The sequence below is a fragment of the Meleagris gallopavo genome, chromosome 14 (assembly GCF_000146605.3).
Source record: "Meleagris gallopavo isolate NT-WF06-2002-E0010 breed Aviagen turkey brand Nicholas breeding stock chromosome 14, Turkey_5.1, whole genome shotgun sequence".
NCBI lineage: Eukaryota > Metazoa > Chordata > Aves > Galliformes > Phasianidae > Meleagris > Meleagris gallopavo.
Window position 1 is genome coordinate 2,400,976 of NC_015024.2, and position 18,496 is coordinate 2,419,471.

Genomic DNA, 18,496 nt, shown 5'->3' on the forward strand with positions numbered 1-18,496 from the left:
GGTTGTGTTAATAGTTGCCTGTGGCTGTTTGCTAGAGCTTGAGACTGCAGAGAACCAGCGTGCAGTGCATGGGGAGCTGTGAGGCCCCAGGGTTCCTGTTTCACCAGCAGCTGCCATCCCAGTGGGTGTCCTCATGCCCTGAGTGCCCTGAGGCTCAGTGCTCAGCTGATTGCCCTCTGGGTGGGCAGCAGAGCAGGAGGGGCAGGCTGCTCCTTCTTACAGGACTGTGACATTATGATATTACTTTTTACCTGTGCTTTCCTTGGTGTGGGAACTGAGGCCGTTAGCTGATGCCCTGGTGACTGTTTTATTTTTTTTTTGTTAAGAGAAATAAGGTGTAATGGTTTCTGAAGCTTTAGGGCCTTATGGTAACTTGGCAGCTTTTGCCTTCTGTCCCATTCTCAGCACCGCCTTAAGTTGCCTGAAGATGGAGATATGTCAGTATCAACATTCAGGCTCCTGCAGTATTTTCTCTGGGTTGGCTTTGCTGAAAGCAGTAGCCAAATCTGGGGCTGCATATGAGAGTAATATCCTATTGCTTTGACATACTTCTGATTTTAGAGAGCTGTGTGCTAGCCAGTGAGCTGCACGCATCTCCATTTGGAAAGCAGGGAGACATCTCATACCATAAATCTGTTCCCCTCAAGCACATTGGCTTAGGGTTTTTTCCTAAATTAACAAAAAAAAGGCAGTACTAGTATCGGAATTGTTGCTGCCCTGCTTTTGGCAATAGTATGTTTGATTTCTTGCCTTCAGATTGAGGTCCCTGTATGGGTTTCTGAGCATAGCGTCACTTTCCATGCAGCACTGTGCTTAAAGTGTCACTGAGTGGAACTCGTGCAGCACGGAGCAGGAGCAGCACTGCAGCTCAGATTGCTGGTGACACAGTGCTTTGTTCTCTTACTGCCAATTGCTTGCAGAGGGGAAGAGCCTGCTGGCACAGGCGTTTAAGTGTAGACCGTACTGTTGAAATAATGAATATATGTGAAAGGCCCTGTACAAATATTGAGCTTGCACATTCTAAAAGAGATTTTAGTTGTGAGAAGAGCTGTGTGTTGTTTTTTTTTTTTTTTTCTCCTGTTTTGATTTTAGAGAATGGGGAAGACAGGTCAGCTTTGTGACCTTGCAGTGCACCTGGATGTTCTGAGACACGCACAGTGAATGGTCACCTCTACTGCTTTGGTAGGAGGTGAAATTTTGATGCAGGTGGGAGAAGGAGACTCGTTGGAATTTGGAATTGAAGCTGAACCGACAGTTGTTCTTAAAATATCTGTTCTGAATGGCTGTGCTTTTCCTTGCAGCTGGTCTGTTCCTGGTTTACTCATTTTTGTTGCATATCACCTATTGTAATAGTAAAAGAGGAAGAAAAGTGAACGTTACCAGACTTCCTGTTTTTTAAGTGATTTTAAGTAACTCATATGCATCCCAAAATGGATCCAAGTGCAAGAGGACAACAGCACATGTGTTTTTCTCCAGAGAAGGATGGTTTGGAATTATAATTCTCCAAGCCGTGTGCTCTTCTTTTTCTAATCGTGGCAGGCTTGGAAATGAAGTATTGCCGTGCTGCAAGATTTGGTAGCATTTAGCAGCAGAGCAGAGGGTAGGCTATGTGCTGAAATAGTGTTTTGTTCTAGGATATAAAGTAGAGCCTCTGGCCTGACACGTGGGACGGTGCAGCCAAAGCACAATGGGACTAACCCACTTCTCAGCAGCACTGTAAATTATTCTCTGGAGGCATGATATTCCCGTGGAAGGTCAGAGAAATCTGTGGCAAATGACCAGAAAGTCACTGTGTAAAGGTGGTCTGCAAATCAATTTGACAAAATGAGCCCAGTGTTTGTGCTGAATGCTCTCATTCTCCAGGCTAAGCAGGGCGCAGCGTTCAGCACATCACTGCAATGCTCACTATTTCTTTCCCTTAGGTTCCGTGAAGTCCAGCCCCACTATAGGACCTCCGGCTCCCGCTCCAATCTAACACCCCCACATGTACCATGCTGGTGATGTCACATCACCCAGAGATCCTGCTGGAGCTCGGAGCCGGCCTACAAGGGGTCAGGTAAGTGCCACCCAAAGGCAGCCTCCACAGCCCTCATCTACGTGAGCAGGACTCAGTATTTCTTCTTAGTTCTTAAGGCCTAAGAAGAAAAATGCTTAGGTTCACAAATTAGATGTCTCTGATCTCTTAGCCTGGCTAATGGGGCGTATAATATAAAGTGTATTATTCACACCGATGGAAGTCTCACAAATTGATTTGCAGGTCACCTTTAACCTATAAAAGTCATACAAAAGATATGTTTGGTTTGCCATGTGTGTATATGTTTGCCTTGTCTTACAACATAGTTTGTTCTACGTTTAGGTAAGATCATGGTGTGGAAAACCATAGCTGGCTGCAGGCAGGGCAGGTTTGTCACCGTGACAAACAGCAGCTATTGCACTGAGTTACATCAGCAAACTGGCCTGATGTGACATGTTTGAGATAGGTGAGACTGCAGCAGTTTGATCTAGGAAGGTGGGTGGTAGTACTTTGTTTGAAATATCCTTTCTAAAATGTGCTGCTTTAACTTGGAACTTAACTTTAACTTGGAAAAATGATGCTGGTTGAATTCCCTCATCTTTTTGCTTGTTTTCTCGGTTGCTGTTGTTATGCCCTGACCTGTGATCCATGCAGTGTTTTCCAGTTGTGTTTAATGTTATTTACATCACAGCATTTTGGAAAGAGTTATGGTTCCATAATATCCATATATTAGGTTGGCATCCAGCTGAGAGCCTTTCCTGCTAGTAGTGGCCTTTCATATAGTCCTTCTGTAGTTTTTCATGCTCCCCTGCGTTTGCTTAACATTAATTTACCAGGGGACAAATGTTAGCTGCTTCATTGCTCAGTGTCCCCTTTCTGAGTGGCAGCCATAGCCTGAAGCTTCCTGGTGCTGTTTTGCAGGATGAAGGCTAGTCAAAGCCATCCTGATTTACTGTCACCTAGCTGTTTTCAGGCACTTTGCAGACCTGTCATGAATTATAAAGGCAGCTGGCCAGTACCCATCAGTTGTGTAGTCTGATGTAGCCCTGTAGGTTTATAGTATCAGCTCTGCTGGTTCTGGGACATCTCTCGAGCTAGAGTACAAGCTGTTCTGTGATGGAGTAGACAGAGGGCCACTCTCCTAGTCAGCTTGTGAGGTGCTGTTTTGGGGAGTGTTGCAGGGGTACAGCATGCAGGCTGTTTGTCAGAGATGTATGAGTAATCCTTAGCTTTTTCTATCCCATCTGTGCCAGAGACAGGGCTTAGTTCAGGACCTGCGAGAGGATGGAGTATTGCTGGGGGCTCCTCTGATCAGCGCTGTAGGTGGTGTGAGAGGCAGCCATCGGAATGCTGAGGAATGTAGGCACCTTGGGCATGTTATGTACTCGTCTACTTTGTGGGAGACCAGCCCAGAGGGTCTCCTAGAACCTGGAGTTAACTGTCAGTAATACACTGTAACTGAGTGTTACAGTACTAAGTGAAATAGTTCTTCTCTTTATAGTGTTGTTTGACAGCATAGAAAACATCAACAGCCATTCTTAGTGAACTGTTGATCCACTTTTTGTCACTTGTGTTCTTGGAGGGGTATTTTTCTTCATGGCCTCAAGCTGAGAGCCAGGCTTTTGTTTAAGTAGAACGGAACAGGACTGCAACTCTGAAATTTGTTCCACTCCGTCCTCTGCAAGGGTGTGTGCTGAACACAGGGACAGAAACCTATTTCTTGGCTCTTGCAAGAGAGGAAGTGGCATCTCTGATGTGCTGTTGGTGTGTCACCTGACTGTCATCTCAGTTCTGTGTAGTGACAACTTCCATGAAATCTTTCTTTTTTCAGTTTTAAGATCAGATTGGGACAGGTGACTCACAAAGCTAAAGAGCACTGTCACTTGGAAATCCTGAGGAAGTCCTTTGTATTGAATGGTCTTGAAAGTCACGTTGGGAGCGAGAGATGCAGTAGAGTTGGACCACATGGTTTCTTCTGACTCTCCTATCTGTGAATATCTGATTTCACTATTGCATCCAGCAGCACAAATTACATCCCAGTCTTCTCACTGCTCTCTGGAACTGCTTCTCTTCCAGAATGCTTTTGCTGTGTGTACTGCTTTTGGATTTTTCTGGGAAGCAGGTATTTCCAAACTCTTAGTTTTCTGGAGTCCTGGCTGGGTGTGGTGTAAGCTCAGACCAGTAATGGTACAGGAGACTGAGGGGAATGTAAGACCCCAAGGAACTGAGAAAGTTTTCTTTCTCCAGACAGAGCAAACATTGTCTCAGTGATCTAGGTGTTCATTTAGCATTTTCTCGCTGATACCATGATTTGATTGAAACAACATCTGATTGTCAGAGTAATGTTTGGAGAGGTGAGTGATAACCCAAATGTGAATTAAGAGCAAAAGGCAGAGGGAAGGTGGCAGTCAAGTTGATGGCAGGTACGTACCCTGTGCCATTGTGAGCCATGGGAAGTGGGCAGGAAGCCTCTATGTCTGTGCCATGAAGGCCCGAAGTACAGCCCTTATTGTCCTCAGGAGATCCTGGTCGAGAGAATTGTTGGACTGACTTGATATTGGTTCTGCCTGCTGTCCTTCTTGACAGTAGAAATAAATAACCTGTGGATATACCTGTCTTTCAAACAGATATGAAGTCTGCAAGCCAAGTGAAGATGGCTCAGAGTACATTACTTTCTCTGTTTACTTTCGGGAAAAGGCAGCGAGGCAATCCAGCAGCACTTCAGGGACCATACTCTTTGGTCAGCCACTGCTGATATCTGTGCCAAAACACAAGCTCACTGTAGATCACTTGTATGGTGTTGTTTTGGAGCGGATCAGGTAAGTCACATCTGTATCTTAGTGCAAAATTCTAGTGCTAGCTTACTGAATTAGACTGTAACAGGATAACTGCATCCTTTTTGATAGGAAGATTTTTTCCTTGATTTGTTTATGGAGTACCAACCAGTATTTGCATTGTGCTAGTGTCTGGAGGCCACAGGGACATCCTGAGGTCCTGGTTGTCTGGGACCTGTAAAAGCTGACTGTAAGATAATACTGGTGGTGGTCTCGTGGGAAGTTACCTGCTTGGTGCTGCAAACCAGATTAGGAGCAGTGCTTGGGAAATGTTGTGAGGGCTCTCTCGTGGGCCTCCGTAACTTATTTTTGTTTTTTATCCAATGCTTGTAAAACTTGGTACAAGCAGTGAGAACATAAACTTACTGAGCTGTTTTTGCTTGACGCTGAGAGTCAAGAGTTTTGATGCTGTGCATAGTGAATTCTGGCTCGCTGAGGGCATTGACAGAGAGGGTGCAGTTCTTGTGATGTACAGTTTTGTTACAGCTGTGTGATTAAAATGTTCCCTCTGTTTAGTCGCTATGTGAAACTCCCTGTGGCAGAAGAATACTCCACACCTTGCCCAGGCAGAGGAGCATGCAATGGCTCCAGCAGTGTGGCTGAAGGTAAAGTCTTTTCAGAATCACTTGGAAGCTTTTGTTACCATGTGGTTTGTGCTGTGTGTACTTGGGTTGGGCTCCTGCAGATAGTTTTTAGCTCTGCTACCGATTACACAGCACTGTGGCATAGGGCTGCCCTTCTTTGAAGACAACCAAATGCAGCCTTTGTCAGTTCTCTTTTGGGATGTTTATTGGAATGTGCTGTCAGATAGTGTGATGTGCTGAGCTGTGTTGAGTATATTTTGTCATGTCTGGCAGGAGGATGTGAACCCTGATGTTTTACCTGGCCTTGGTAAAGGATAAAATACAGCTTCAGACGCAGTCATTAGCAAGCACAGACTTATTCTTGTGTTTTTTGTTAATTTCTAAGCTATCTGTGCACATCATAGAAGTCTTAAGCAAGCAGCTGTCAATGTGAGGTGTCAGTCTAAACTTTTCCCTGAAAGTTGTCAATATTGGGCTTGTTTTAAATTTTGCCAGGTGACATTGAAGAGATGGAGCATCAGGATGATGGACAGGAATGCAGGGAGAAGCTGGCAGAAGTGGATCCCTGCCACTCTGAGGGTTGCATGCAGATTGAACCAACGAGAGACGTGCAGCCTTGTAAGAAGCAGCATTTCACTTTTAGCCTTGTGAATTTATATGGGACTTCTGAGATAAACTCCATTGTAGAAGGAAAACTCTTGAAATTGAATGGTAATTATTGTCCTGTTATTGTTTCTGTTCTTCCTCCTTCCACCAGCAAATTGGCAACAAAAGTTTTTCTTCTTCTAGCTTTCTCTACACTTGCTATTGACTGGGATTCTGATACGCGGAGGCTGCTCTTTGATGAACAGGAAGCACAGGTTGTAGTATGCTCTTTTCATAAGTGTTCTGTATGTAAACTTAGAACATGGCATAGTACACAGCATGATACTTCAATAGATGACAGTAATAAACAGTTGAAGTTATGTGTGGCCCCCTGCATAGAGGTTGGAGTCAGCAACAGGGGGTGAGTTGGTTGGGACAAGGACTACAGGTCTGTTATTGTTGATCTGCTACCAGCATTCCTGAAAATAGATACTTTAATTTCTAAGTCGTGTAGTTCATAATCCACTGAAATTAATAAAAAAAGAAAACCACACAGCCCCTCTTCCTTACATTTCTTACTGAGAGACCACACTTGAAGGATTGAGTGGCTTGGAGACAAGAGCTGGCTCACTTGAAAGTCAGAATCAACCATGATTACTCCCCTGGGAGTTGGTAGCTTCTTTGCCCCACTGTCATTTTGGTTTCTGTCAATCACTTAAAGACATTTAGCATATGCCATAATGATTTAGCATTTGTTGATTATTCTTAGTGTTATGGAGTGTACTTGAGCTATGCCGTATGTTTGCACAGCTGTCTTTTTCTAGGAGTTTCATAATGTAGTCAGAGAGTAGTTCAGTTTCAGTGGTCTATTTGTCATCAGGCTATGCAGATTGATATTTAATTTTTGCTCTAACTATCGTAGAATTACATAGAGTGTTTCTTTTATCTGCTTTTGTGTGTTTCCAGTCCTTTTCACACCTTCTAAACTTATTTTTGTACTGAGAAAATGCTAATTCTGGTAAATGCTAGTCCTATTTTACGGCTGCTAGGGAGTGAGGAGTTGTAACTTCATTGGGGAGCATGGGGAGAGTGATAACTGAGGTGGAAAAAGTGCAAAGGACTGTTCACAAAGCAAGGAAAGGGGTGGCTGGAGGCTTGGGATGTTTGTGTGGGCGGCTGGAAACCACCAGCAGTGTGATCTTGGGCATGTTCATTTTCACAGTGGCAGGGATTAAAGTCTATGTGAATTGAATAAAACATGCACCTCTTTCACTAGGCGTTTGAAAAGCATGCAAGTGTGTTACAGCCACAGAAGATGAAGGCAGTGGTAGCCCTGAAAGACTGCATAGAGCTCTTTACTACAATGGAAACTCTTGGTGAACATGACCCTTGGTAAGAGCTTCTTTCTCCCTTTCTGTATACTATAAAATGCTGTAACTGCTTGAGCTCGTGATTTGTCCCAAGATTCTGATAATTTCTCAGATCTGTCTCTTAGTCTGTGGAAGATGTCTGTTCCGTGGTCAGTCGCTCACTCAGTAGGCTGTAGGCATGGGCTAATGAAGAGTGTTTTTTTTCCTTGTTTCGTGCCTGCATTTAAAAAAGGCACCGCATATGTAGAGATGGATCTATTTTTAATTCCCCACCATACGTCTGTCTCTCAGACAGGATGAGAAGAAGCATTTGTGATATCAGTGAAAGCAGGTGGCTACTTAAGGGTTTTACACTATTTTATTTCCAGCTTCTGCCAGTCTTGAGGCACTCTTAGTTTTACCTAAATCCCTAGTCCAGTAGGATGTTCTACCAACAGAGTGAAAGTAAGAGGTAGTTTGGAAACCTCCAAGGAATTGCATGTTCCACAAACCAGAATGGGCTTCTGTGAGGTAGGGACTGAACCACATTACTGATGTGTCCTCTGACTTTTCAGTTTTTCTTATTTGTACTTTTTCCTCAGGTATTGCCCTAACTGTAAGAAGCATCAGCAGGCCACGAAGAAGTTTGACTTGTGGTCTTTGCCCAAGATTTTGGTAGTGCATCTAAAACGCTTCTCATACAGCAGATACTGGAGGGATAAACTCGACACTGTTGTTGAATTCCCTATCAGGTAGGATCCTTCCTTTGAGCTGGTCAAGTGGAATCTACTTCTGATGCTTCTGTATGTATGCTGTTTTGAGCTACAAGACAGCAGGCATGAATTGGGTAATAGTCTCCAGGTGCAGGACACATCAGCAGTTTGCCTGCTGCTCTAATTCCTATTGCTCTGCTACTGGGCAGATGGAGCGGGCCAATATATTACGTGTTAGAGTCACTCCTAGGAAGACCAGGAATGTGCATCAATTTTGACTCAATCTTTTTTTTGGTTTGGTTAATCTTAACATTAATCTGTTCCACACATCTCAGAGAACACCAATTAACTGGCAGGCATTGTTTCTTTTGGAAAAAAAGACTAAAACGATGGGTTTGCTGCTGAACCAGATGTATATAGAGAATTGAGGAAACTTATTGTGCAGTGTTGTTTGTAGTCCTGAATGTTGCAAAAGTATGAGATGAAAGCCTACCTCCTCCCCTGCCTTCTGCTTGTCAGCATTCTGCAACAGGATGCTGGTGCTCTTTGCTACTTCTATTTTACTTTTTATTAACAGGGACATGCTCAGAGTTGTTTTTCATTTGGTATCTCCTTCTCAATTGTTTTGCAGCACCCCATGAGTTTACCAGGTCCTGCCTTGTGTGGGACGGCCAATGTTTGGGTCTCTGCACTGATAACTGTTGAGCATGAGAGCACAGCACGTAGCTTCACTAGTGCTGCCTGCTAACAGAGCTTCACTGATGTGAAAGTGCAGATTGTTGGCATACTGATATCTTTGGTTTTCCTTCCAGGGGTTTAAACATGTCCGAGTTCGTCTGTGACCCAAGAGGAAGCTCGTATGTCTACGACCTCATTGCAGTTTCCAATCACTATGGAGCCATGGGAGTAGGCCACTGTGAGTGACTCTTTTTTTTTTCTGTTCTTTCCTGCAGGGACTTGTGCAGGAGGGACTGGAGGAGGGCTCTGTGCACTGTGATTTACAGCAGCCCTCACCAAACGTTTCTAGTACAGTGTCAAACATGAAACTGTGGAAGGCTAACTCTTGGACAGCCTTGCATGGTTGGTTTGAGTTTTGAATGTCACTGGTGCAGTGCTTCCCTGAGCTGCAGTTTCTTCTCCCAACAGACACTGCCTATGCAAAGAACAAGGTGAATGGCAAGTGGTACTACTTTGATGACAGCAGTGTATCGTTGGCTTCAGAAGACCAAATAGTGGTGAGTACTTGGCCTGAAGCTAATCTGAGTTTGTGCTAAGTGCGGCTCCTTGCTTTGGGCATTGTGTTTCTAGCCAACCTACGTGGATTATTTCAGTCTTTCAGATTCTTTTGCTTTTTGTTTGGTAGACAAAAGCTGCATATGTGCTGTTTTATCAGCGCCGAAACAGTGAGGAACATGTTGCCCCATCTCCTCCCCAAGAAGAGTGTGACGGCATGGATACCAACTAAGCACCGCCTCCAGCAGTCGACCACCATGTTAGAGGTCCCTCCTGAAACCATCTCTGAGGCATCTGAAGTTTTTTCTCTCTTCTATAGGAGTCGAGCAGAAAATCTAGCACTGAAAGATTCGGTGCTTGGGGTTACAGAACAGCACTGAAGAGCCAGGAATAGGTGCTGAATCTCAGATATTTAGAGGCCAAAAATAATATATATTGGAGCTTTGATAAAGTTCTTTTTAAAGTCTGTCTGAGCTGTGTGGCTTGAGACAGGGGTCAGGGCTGAGCCGGGGCTGTGGGACATGGGTTAAGGTCTGTAGCTGGGGTTTGGGTAGTATAGCCTGAATCAGAGGTCACAGCTGAGTGTAGTGGGGCCCGTGAAGGAGCAGGGTGGGTAGGATTCTGTGAATTGATGCAGGGGCGTCCTGTCAATCCTGTGGAGTTGCTGACGGGCCCTGCTTGCATCAGTGAGGCTTGTGTACCCTTTCTGGAATCTCTCAGTTCAAATCTTTGTACTTCTGGCTTGTCAGTTGCCACCTCTGCCGTTGTACTTTGGTTCTCTTGCTAAGTACCAAAGTTTCTCTTACTTGCATCCTTTCATCTGTGGATGCACTTGAGACTCTTGTGGGCAGTTTTTACTCAGCCTCTGTTAGCGACAGGACAAAGGGGAATGGCTTTCAATTAAAGAGGGGAGATTTAGGTTAGGTATTTGAAATTCTTTACTCAGAGGGCCGTGAGGAGGTGGCATTGCTGCCCAGGGCTGTGGGTGCTCATTCCTGGAGGGGCCCTGGACAGCCCGCGCTGGGGGGGGAGCAGCCAGCCTGCAGAAGGAGTTGGAACTAGATGATCATTAAGGTTCCTTCCAGCCCAAGCTATTCTATGATTGTAAATGTGAATACCGAATCTGTAAGGTTGGCAGTTTCTTGTCCAGTGTGTCCTTTTGCCATAGTTACTTTGTTTTGCTCCATCCTTCCAATACAACTGGCAAATGCTCTTCCTCTCTTCCACCTTTACCTGACTGGCTCTGTTTCTTGCAGGAGTTCAGCTTTCTTCTTGTATGAGGATTCCTGTGAACAGTAGATCAGGTTATCCTCAGCAGAGAACTGTTTTTTTTCTCATTAAAAAAATTAGAAAAAATTAGTTTTCATCTGGTTTTGAGGGAGACGTTTAGCTCAAGGTGGTAAACCACACAGCAGGAGTCCTTCTTGCAGCCATGTGCACTGGCAGAACAAAAGGCCAAGAAAAACTGCTGTCCCTCCTGCGAGATGCATGCTTGGAGCCACTCTGTCTTCTCTGCACAGTTCCTGTGGCTTCATTGCTGACTCTAGCTGTCTTCTCTGACTGTCAGTGTGACAGTCATTGTTTAATTCTGACCACACCAGCTCAGCTCCCTTTCCTCTGCTCTGCCCCATAGGAGATTATCGTGTGCCAGTCCCTGGACCTGTGTTGTGCTGTGGCTGTGCAAAGGCAGAGCCAGCTGCTCTCTGTCCTTCTCCAAACAAAGGGAAGTCGGGGGGGCAGCCCCCCATGGCTCCCTGCCAGGGCATGAGAAGAAGGAAGGACTGTCTCTAGCTGGCACATAAGTATTATTACCCCCTTCTGCAGAGTTTGCTTTTAAAGCATTGAAATTTGAATTTAGAGATCAGAATTGCTTAGTTGTTTCCGCTGTTCTGGTTTGTGGGTTGTCTCGAATTTTTTTTTTTTACAGTTCTTAGTATTTTATTTCTGTTTTGAGGGGAGTATCCCAGAAGCAATTTTTAACTGTAGCACTGCACTGAATTATTCTGATTGGCATTTCTCTTAGGTTACCCTGAAAGAAAATCACATGGGCATTCCAAAATGGGGAGGTGGGAGAGGAAAGAGGGGAGTAAAACAGCTTTGTAAAGGCAGCTTCCATCTGAAGTAGCCTTTGTTCTCCTCTTTACCTCCTTTGCTGCACTGACACTGAGAAGTGCATCAGTGGGGCTCAATCTCTGATGCTTAGATGCTGAGCAAACACTGTTGTACTGCAGAAAAAGTGGCCCAGCTCTTATTTTCTCTGTCTCAGAGCTGATGGCCTTGGCTGGTGTGAGTCTGCTGTAACACCAGACCTGTTTTTTGGAGTAGCACTTTGTAAGTGGCTGGATGTGTTGTATGAAGAGGAAAATTAAAGAGTGGTTTGCACTGAAACTGGGTTTTGTTGTGTTTTCACCTGTTGTTAAGTGGCCTAAAGTGCAGGTTGAGCAGCTGCTGGTTGTGGGGATGCCTGCTGAAGCAGGAGCTCTTTCAGCTGGAGCGTGATGAGTGCTATGCAAGGGAGCAGTGCAGTGCTGTGTAAATCTGAGAGTTCGTACTCAACATTTGCTTTTTCTCCACTGCAGTGCTGTGCTGGTCTGTTGTGATCCTTGCCTTTCTGTGATGTTGAGCAGCCTCAGGTGTGCCTTTCTCATCATCCCTCTGCAGGTCTGGGGGAGGCTGCATTCCTTCTGGCCATTTTTTGCCCCATAGCTTCCCTGCTTGTGGCCATACCACTGAAATGGTTGTTGTCCTGCAGCTACTGCAGTTTCCTTAGGCGTGCTAAATAAGTACCATAAGCTGGAAAAGATCAAAGAAGCAAGTTAAATGCAACAGACCTGCATGCATTTAGCACGTGCAGGGAATCTAGAGGACTGTCACCAAACCTGCAGATCGAGGACAGTTGTGAAGGTGAAAGCCTCATGAAGGGGGCTTAAAGCTTGTGCTGTGATTGCAGTGTAGCAGCTGAAGGGCTTGGTCTTAGAGTCTGAGAGAAGGTTAGAAGAGCCTCAGTATAGAACGGCAGTTACTGAGCTACACTGTGAAATGCTGACCATCAGAGCATGACATGAAACCCATCATGGATATCTGTGGCTCCAGGGCAATATGTGGTTGCACATTTCTCTTTTCAGTGAAGCAGGGTGGAGTGCAGTGCTCTGGGAAATGAGACAGAGAAAGAAATAGGGAAGGAATAAACTAACTGGTGAGAATCAAAGAATGTCTTAGGTTGGAGTGAATCTTGAAGATCATCTAGTTCCAAACATCCTGCCATGGGCAGGGTTGCCACCCACCAGCTCAGGCTGCCCAGGATCCCACCCAGCCTTCCCTGGAATGCCTCCAGAGATGGAGCATCAACAACCTCTCTGGGTAACCTGTTGCTCTGCGTCACCAACATAAATAAAAATAAAGGAAGTTGGAGGAGAGATTAAGTTTTATGTAATAGGTCAGTGGCAGAACCCCATGCTGATCTCTGCCTTTTGATATTAAAGCAAGAGCTTGGAAAGAAGGGAAAGCAAAATGGAAGCTTGCTAAGATGGAGGTGATCAGATACTGAGCCAGTGCAGGGGCTTGCAAGAACATCTCGTGTGAGAATGTTGTGGACATGAAATGGAAAATGACTTGAAACACCAGTTGTACTGTCAGTGAAGTAGTGGTATTCAGGAATGAAACCTCTGAGGAAAGAGCGGGGAATGTCTCGGAGCTAAGATTCCTGGCAGGGGGGCAAATAAATAATGTGGAAATAATGGAAGCTCTCAAAGGAGGGTCCTTACCTGTGCTGGGAGGCAGTGGGAGGCAGGCAGCACGCTGATTGTGCCTCTCCAGTGCACAGATATGGTGCTCCCATCCCTGATCCCAGGAAGGTGCCATGATCCTTGGGAACACACTGCCAGGTGGCAGTGAAAGAGTTGGAACTGACAAACAGAAGCAGAGGCAGTTGGGAGCAGCTGGCACACCCTCTTCCATGTCAGGATGAATGCTGGTTCTGGTGCTCAGCCTTGCACTACTGTTTCTCTCTTTGTGGCTGTGCTACTGGCACAGTAAATGCTGCAAGGCAGGAACCACCTAGGAAAGGAACATTCTGGCTGTGCCCGGTGGGGCTCAACTGTGGGGTCACTGCCACCTTGGGATGGAAAAGTCTGGAGTCCCTGAGGGCACACTGCTTATCATATGCATATCACATACTTGGGCCTCAAATGACAGAGTTAAGTAACTGCAGTACTGAATGTGGTGTGTTTCTTTTATTCTTAGCTTTGCTAAATACATTAGACAGTTTTCTTTTCAAATCCTTTTACAAGAAGAGACAACATATTCTCAAATTCAGAAGATGGAGGTCTGTAGTTCTTCCTTAAACATGCCTTCAAAATGGAGGTCTTTTGCCATAAGCTCTTCTTCTACATCCTCTAAAGCCCACTGATGATCAGTCAGTTCTAAAGCTTCCCATTCCGTCTGCATTGAAATGAAAAAGAGGTAGAGGGGAAAAAAAGCAGATTTGAATCAGATTTAAATCAGAGACACCTGTCTTATCAAGTTTGCTTCAGTGTACGGTAGAGCTGCCAAACCTTGGGCAACTTCTATATACCTCATCAGTTGTCACCTCTAATTTTAGGAACTGAAAGCCAGAGTGCTTCCCTTGGTTGACGTGGGGAAAGCAAAAGGGAACGCGGATGGAAATACTATACCTTAAATGCTTTGTTGGTATCTGCTGGCATGGCCATTGCTGCCCCTGTCATTTGTTCTTGCATCACCCTGGACTGATCTGCAGCTACAAAAAGAGAAATGAGAGGTTTATTTTTATTTGCTTCACTAAACAGTGCTTGAGCACAGAGCCTCTGGGCTGCACTAGAAAGTTGGAGAACTCACCTCCTCCCTTCTCCCCCCTGAAACAAAACTTTAACTTGTCCATGTGAGTTCTCACAAGACATCTTGTCCCTGTTCCTTACATCTTAGCTAAATTTACTTAAAATATGCAGGCAGATGGAGGAAAATATGGTCCTTTACATTCCCCATCACCATCTTGCCTTGAATGTAACATTCAGTGACTATGGCAGATTCTGTTAAAAGTGATCCTTGCCAGCAATAAAGGCAAAGCCAAGATCAGAAGTTTCTACTTGCCAATTTGATGAGAAGGAAAGCATGGGTTAATTACCACAGAGGTTTACAAGCAGTCAGCTAACAGCTGGTGCAAGAGAGATGAGTAATTGCTCCAGGTGATGTCAAACCTGGCTAGTGGAAAATAATTTCAAAGAAGTGAGAGAGACTTTTTGGCTGGAAATGTAGAAATGCTTCCACAGCAAGTCATTTAATGAAAGGAGAAGCCAGCTCCTTCCCAGAAGTGACAGCGACTTACCATTATCTTGACCCAGAATGAGAGTATAAATGCTTCTGAGCCCAAACACATTCAAGAAGTACCAGGAAGCAGAGCTCACCCTGGAAAATCAGAATAAGCATTTCTGACTTCAGTTTAAAGATGCCTGTGTGTGACAAACATTGCTTGTGACTTGATTTCACATGCATGCACAGGCTATTCAAGGGTTTTTAGAACATTCAGAATATTCCAAACATTCAGCTTTGAGGGTGGAGAACACACTTACCAGGATGCATCTAAAGTGAGCAGTTCAATTCCCTGCTGCAACATTGGTTTGAAACGCAGTGTCAGAGGAAATGGGACCTTTGCTGAAGGACAAAATGAAACCCAGTTTCAAAAGGTAACACAGCATGCTTGCAGAGGAGATTGCAAAGCCAGTAGATGTTTCTTTCATTAGATCTAGTGTAGTCTGAAGGTAGTGTATAAAATAACAATGCGTACTTTTGAAAAAGCAGTCATTCTAATCTTTATTTTAAAATGAAATCTTTTAAAACCATCACAGCCAAATTATCATAGCTGTTGTTTCAGTGGCTGTGAAGGGAAACGTCTTTTGTTAAGGAAACAGTTACTGCATAAACAACAAGGAAAACAACCACAAAACTGAATTTAAGGAAGCCTGCTTGATTTGCAAACTCTGCATTACACAGTAACTGACTGCCTGGACAAGAGGAAAATCCCCTCCACCAATCTGAAGTCTAAGCAGTTTTAATAAATAACTCTTTTCACCACTAGAACTGTTCCAAGTACAAGCTGTTTCGTTTGTCATCACTCCCAGTACTGTGAGAATAACCTTCCCTCCTTTGCTTTGGGACAAGCCAATCAATGCACTTCATGCAGTGCCACAAGCCAGATTCACCCTGCTTCCAGCCTGCTGCTTTCAGGTATGGGAAATTTCTGATGGAGTCCAGACTCTAGAGATCCTCACCCAACATGGCTAGACCCTCGCGCTGTTATTCCACACACTTACTTGTGACAAACCCTGAGAATGTCATGTTGATCCAACCACCGATGAGGATCATAGGCAGAACATTAGTTACATTCCCTTTCATCATATCTGTCAACATGGTAGGATCTGTAAATCAAACATAACATCATGTAGCAGCACAGCACACTAAAGGTAGACAGGAGATGATATTTCACCAAGGTGAGGTGTCTCAAATACAAAACTGAATGAGAGCTAACAGTTCTACCCCGCTATCTACCGGTATCTATTAGTTTCTACTATCAGTCATCAAATATTTTGCAAGATAAGATGAGCAGTCACTGTGGCAGTGGCTGCTGCTGAAAACATCTTTTGTTTTCTGCTGCATATGACCCCATCCCAATCTGGACCTCTCTGTGAGACTGCTTACCTAAAAAAGTGACCGTGAACAATTCAGCCAATTTGCTACTGATGTCTTTGGAGCCAATAATGAGTTATGCATTCAGAGATGGTCCTGCTAGAGCTGGTGCAGAAAAACAACAGGACTCCCATTTCTGGCAGTGCTGAGGGGCTTGTCTCACAAGACCACAGTGCTGAAGTGACCCAACACATTGCTACCTCCCCTCTCCTCTGCCCTCCTCCTCTGCCCTCCAGCCTCAGCTCATTTCCCACCTCCATCCTCACATTCACTGAACTCTTTGCCAAGGTGGTTTTCCTTGCTACCTTGGCAGAAAAAGACATCTTTTCCCTCCTGCCTATATTCACCACACGTAACATACCTGTCATTGGTGAAGGAGGCACTACCTTTCTTTTCGTTTTCTTAAAAAATCCATCTTCTGGGTTATTAAAATAGTATTTCCGGGTCAGGAAAGACTGAAAACAAAAAGAGCCAATGCCAGCATCATAAGCAATGGAGGACAGCAATATTTCTTGCTCATTTAAACATGTTAGGAGCTATCTGATGATGTTTTTCTCGGCTACATCACATCTGGATGCCCTGAAGCTCATTACTTTGATGTTTCTCTGAGTACCAACTTTCAGTCTTGCCAAAATTCCTGAAATAATCCTACAAGCTCTCTTAAGAAAAATCCACCTTTCACACTTTGTGCAAAGCTCGTGTTGGCTCTGCACCGATACCAAACAGTTCCACTCCCGCACCCCCTCTTACAGCTTTTACAATACACGGATTAGGCAGCAACCGAGCAAATATGAGCAGCCGGCTCCCTCACTCTCCTGAGTTCTCAATCCCTGCGGGTTTACCGGCAGCTGTTCAGCACGGCGCTTTGGAGGCAGGTTTCGTTTCAGCACGCCAAGCCAGGAGGCAAACCAGGGAGGGGGCAGCGGGGGGCCCCGTGCCCAACCCCGCCTCGGGGCTGTGCTCCCACTGTGAGACTCGAGCTGCCCACGCACCTCCGTACCTGCTTCGGGATGTATTTTCCATTCTCCCGCAGGACCCTGCTGCGAATCAGGACTTGGCTGCAAAAGAGAGGGGCGGTGTGAGCGGCGGCGGCGGCACCCGTGGGGAAAGGAAAGGAAGGAGACGGGAACGGGCCGGGACGGCGTCGGGGCCGGGGCCTGACCTGTCCGACACCTGCTCCTGCGTGAGGCGCTTGTCGCTCTGCAGCAGGATGGAGACGTAGTGGCGGATCATGCCCACGAAGAAGGTGATGAAGACGATGGGCAGCACCACCCACAGACGGATGTTGGAATCCAGCAGCAGCTCGGGCTCGCTCATCGTGACTCCGTTCCCGACCCGATCCTAATCCCAGCCTCGGCTCCGACCCGGCTCCCGCTCGGGCTTCGGCCGCTTCCGGGCCGCCCTAGGCCCCGGCTCCACTTCCGCTTCCGGTGTGCGCCGGAACCACGTCACCGCGCGCCAACGGCGGGAAGCTCGAGCTCCGGTAGCGCCGGTGCCGCCTGAGGGGTGGCGGTGGGAGCGAGGTGGCCTGCGAGAGGACAGTTTTCTTCTTCGGCTGTAACCCGTAAAGGTGAGTCGACAGCGATTTCTTTGTCCTAAACGCTGCCGCCTACCCGGAGAGGACGAGTCGAAGGGTCCGTGCTGAAAGAGCTTCCGCGAAATCCAAGTGTGGTGTGACAGCTCTGACATCTCAGTACTGAGCGGTGGAACAAAGCGGGGTGATGCTGCTCAGCCAGGCCAGCCATCTGCCTCTGAGAAACGTATTCTTAGGTCGTTTCCCTTCACTATTCGCTACTTCATTCTAGAGTTGTTTAAAAAAAAAACAAACAAAAACAGCAAACTAAAACAACAAAAAAACCCTCATCCCATACTCACTTAAAATCACGGCTCCTGAACTCTCTTGACCTTTTCTCGCGTTCTTACAGGCAAAGGATTTGTTACCATGGTTTCAAAAAGGAAGTTGTCTAAAATTGATGTTTCTGAAGAGAGCTCCAAGACAAACCTGCAGGGTAGGTGCTCAGGTACGCCGTGGTAAAGGGAAACCCTCTGGTAGTGGCAGCAGCTGTTGTAATGATGGCTTTGGTAACATCAGCAGTTACTCATTAACAACACTATTGATCTTAAACAGTATTATTTTTATAAATCACAATAAAATAACAACACTAAAAGCAGTACTGTGCACCATATCTTTTCTTGCTCCTTGTACCTTTGGTCAGTGTTAACCTGCTTGAGCTTCAGTGCCTTTGGAGTCCATGGATCAATCCCATTTGTTCAAAATCGATATCTCTAAAACCAAAGTAACCTCTTTATGTAGCTGAAAGGAAAACGTTTTGCTGTAGCAGGTGGATGGGATACCCAAGTCACAAATGTGGTGGAAGAACCTAGGTTAAATCTGTGCTTTTCAGGGCAAAGGAAGTATGTGCTCCATTCACTTGTTAGCAGTCTTCCCTGAGAATAAGGCACTGAAAGTGCCTGTGGTTGTGGA

The 18,496-nt window shown here is 45.5% G+C and overlaps 3 protein-coding genes across 3 annotated transcripts in view; 2 read left to right on the forward strand and 1 right to left on the reverse strand.

The window, feature by feature from the left end:
- USP4 (ubiquitin specific peptidase 4) overlaps positions 1–11,700 on the forward strand; it is a gene marked incomplete at its 5' end in the record, with an annotated part of 31,288 nt that extends 19,588 nt beyond the window's left edge. The window contains 9 exons of the mRNA XM_031555472.1: positions 4,642–4,833; positions 5,365–5,453; positions 5,928–6,143; positions 6,222–6,292; positions 7,294–7,409; positions 7,969–8,118; positions 8,892–8,995; positions 9,226–9,314; positions 9,443–11,700. Coding sequence (XP_031411332.1) covers positions 4,642–4,833; positions 5,365–5,453; positions 5,928–6,143; positions 6,222–6,292; positions 7,294–7,409; positions 7,969–8,118; positions 8,892–8,995; positions 9,226–9,314; positions 9,443–9,544 — 1,129 coding nt within the window. The remainder of the gene's footprint in view (positions 1–4,641; positions 4,834–5,364; positions 5,454–5,927; positions 6,144–6,221; positions 6,293–7,293; positions 7,410–7,968; positions 8,119–8,891; positions 8,996–9,225; positions 9,315–9,442) is intronic.
- Positions 11,701–13,525: 1,825 nt separating this feature from the next.
- On the reverse strand, positions 13,526–17,424 carry EMC3 (ER membrane protein complex subunit 3). Its single transcript, XM_003210003.4, has 8 exons — positions 17,174–17,424; positions 17,012–17,069; positions 16,373–16,466; positions 15,639–15,743; positions 14,898–14,979; positions 14,654–14,733; positions 13,986–14,068; positions 13,526–13,752 (listed from the first exon to the last, which is right to left on the reverse strand). The coding sequence occupies exons 1-8, from the start codon at positions 17,326–17,328 to the stop codon at positions 13,624–13,626; spliced, it is 786 nt and encodes a 261-aa protein (XP_003210051.1). The 5' UTR covers positions 17,329–17,424; the 3' UTR covers positions 13,526–13,623.
- A 43-nt stretch (positions 17,425–17,467) lies between these two features.
- Positions 17,468–18,496, forward strand: part of FANCD2 (FA complementation group D2) — a gene marked incomplete at its 3' end in the record, with an annotated part of 45,248 nt that continues 44,219 nt past the window's right edge. The window contains exons 1-2 of the mRNA XM_010718360.3: positions 17,468–17,581; positions 17,937–18,020. Coding sequence (XP_010716662.1) covers positions 17,954–18,020 — 67 coding nt within the window. The remainder of the gene's footprint in view (positions 17,582–17,936; positions 18,021–18,496) is intronic.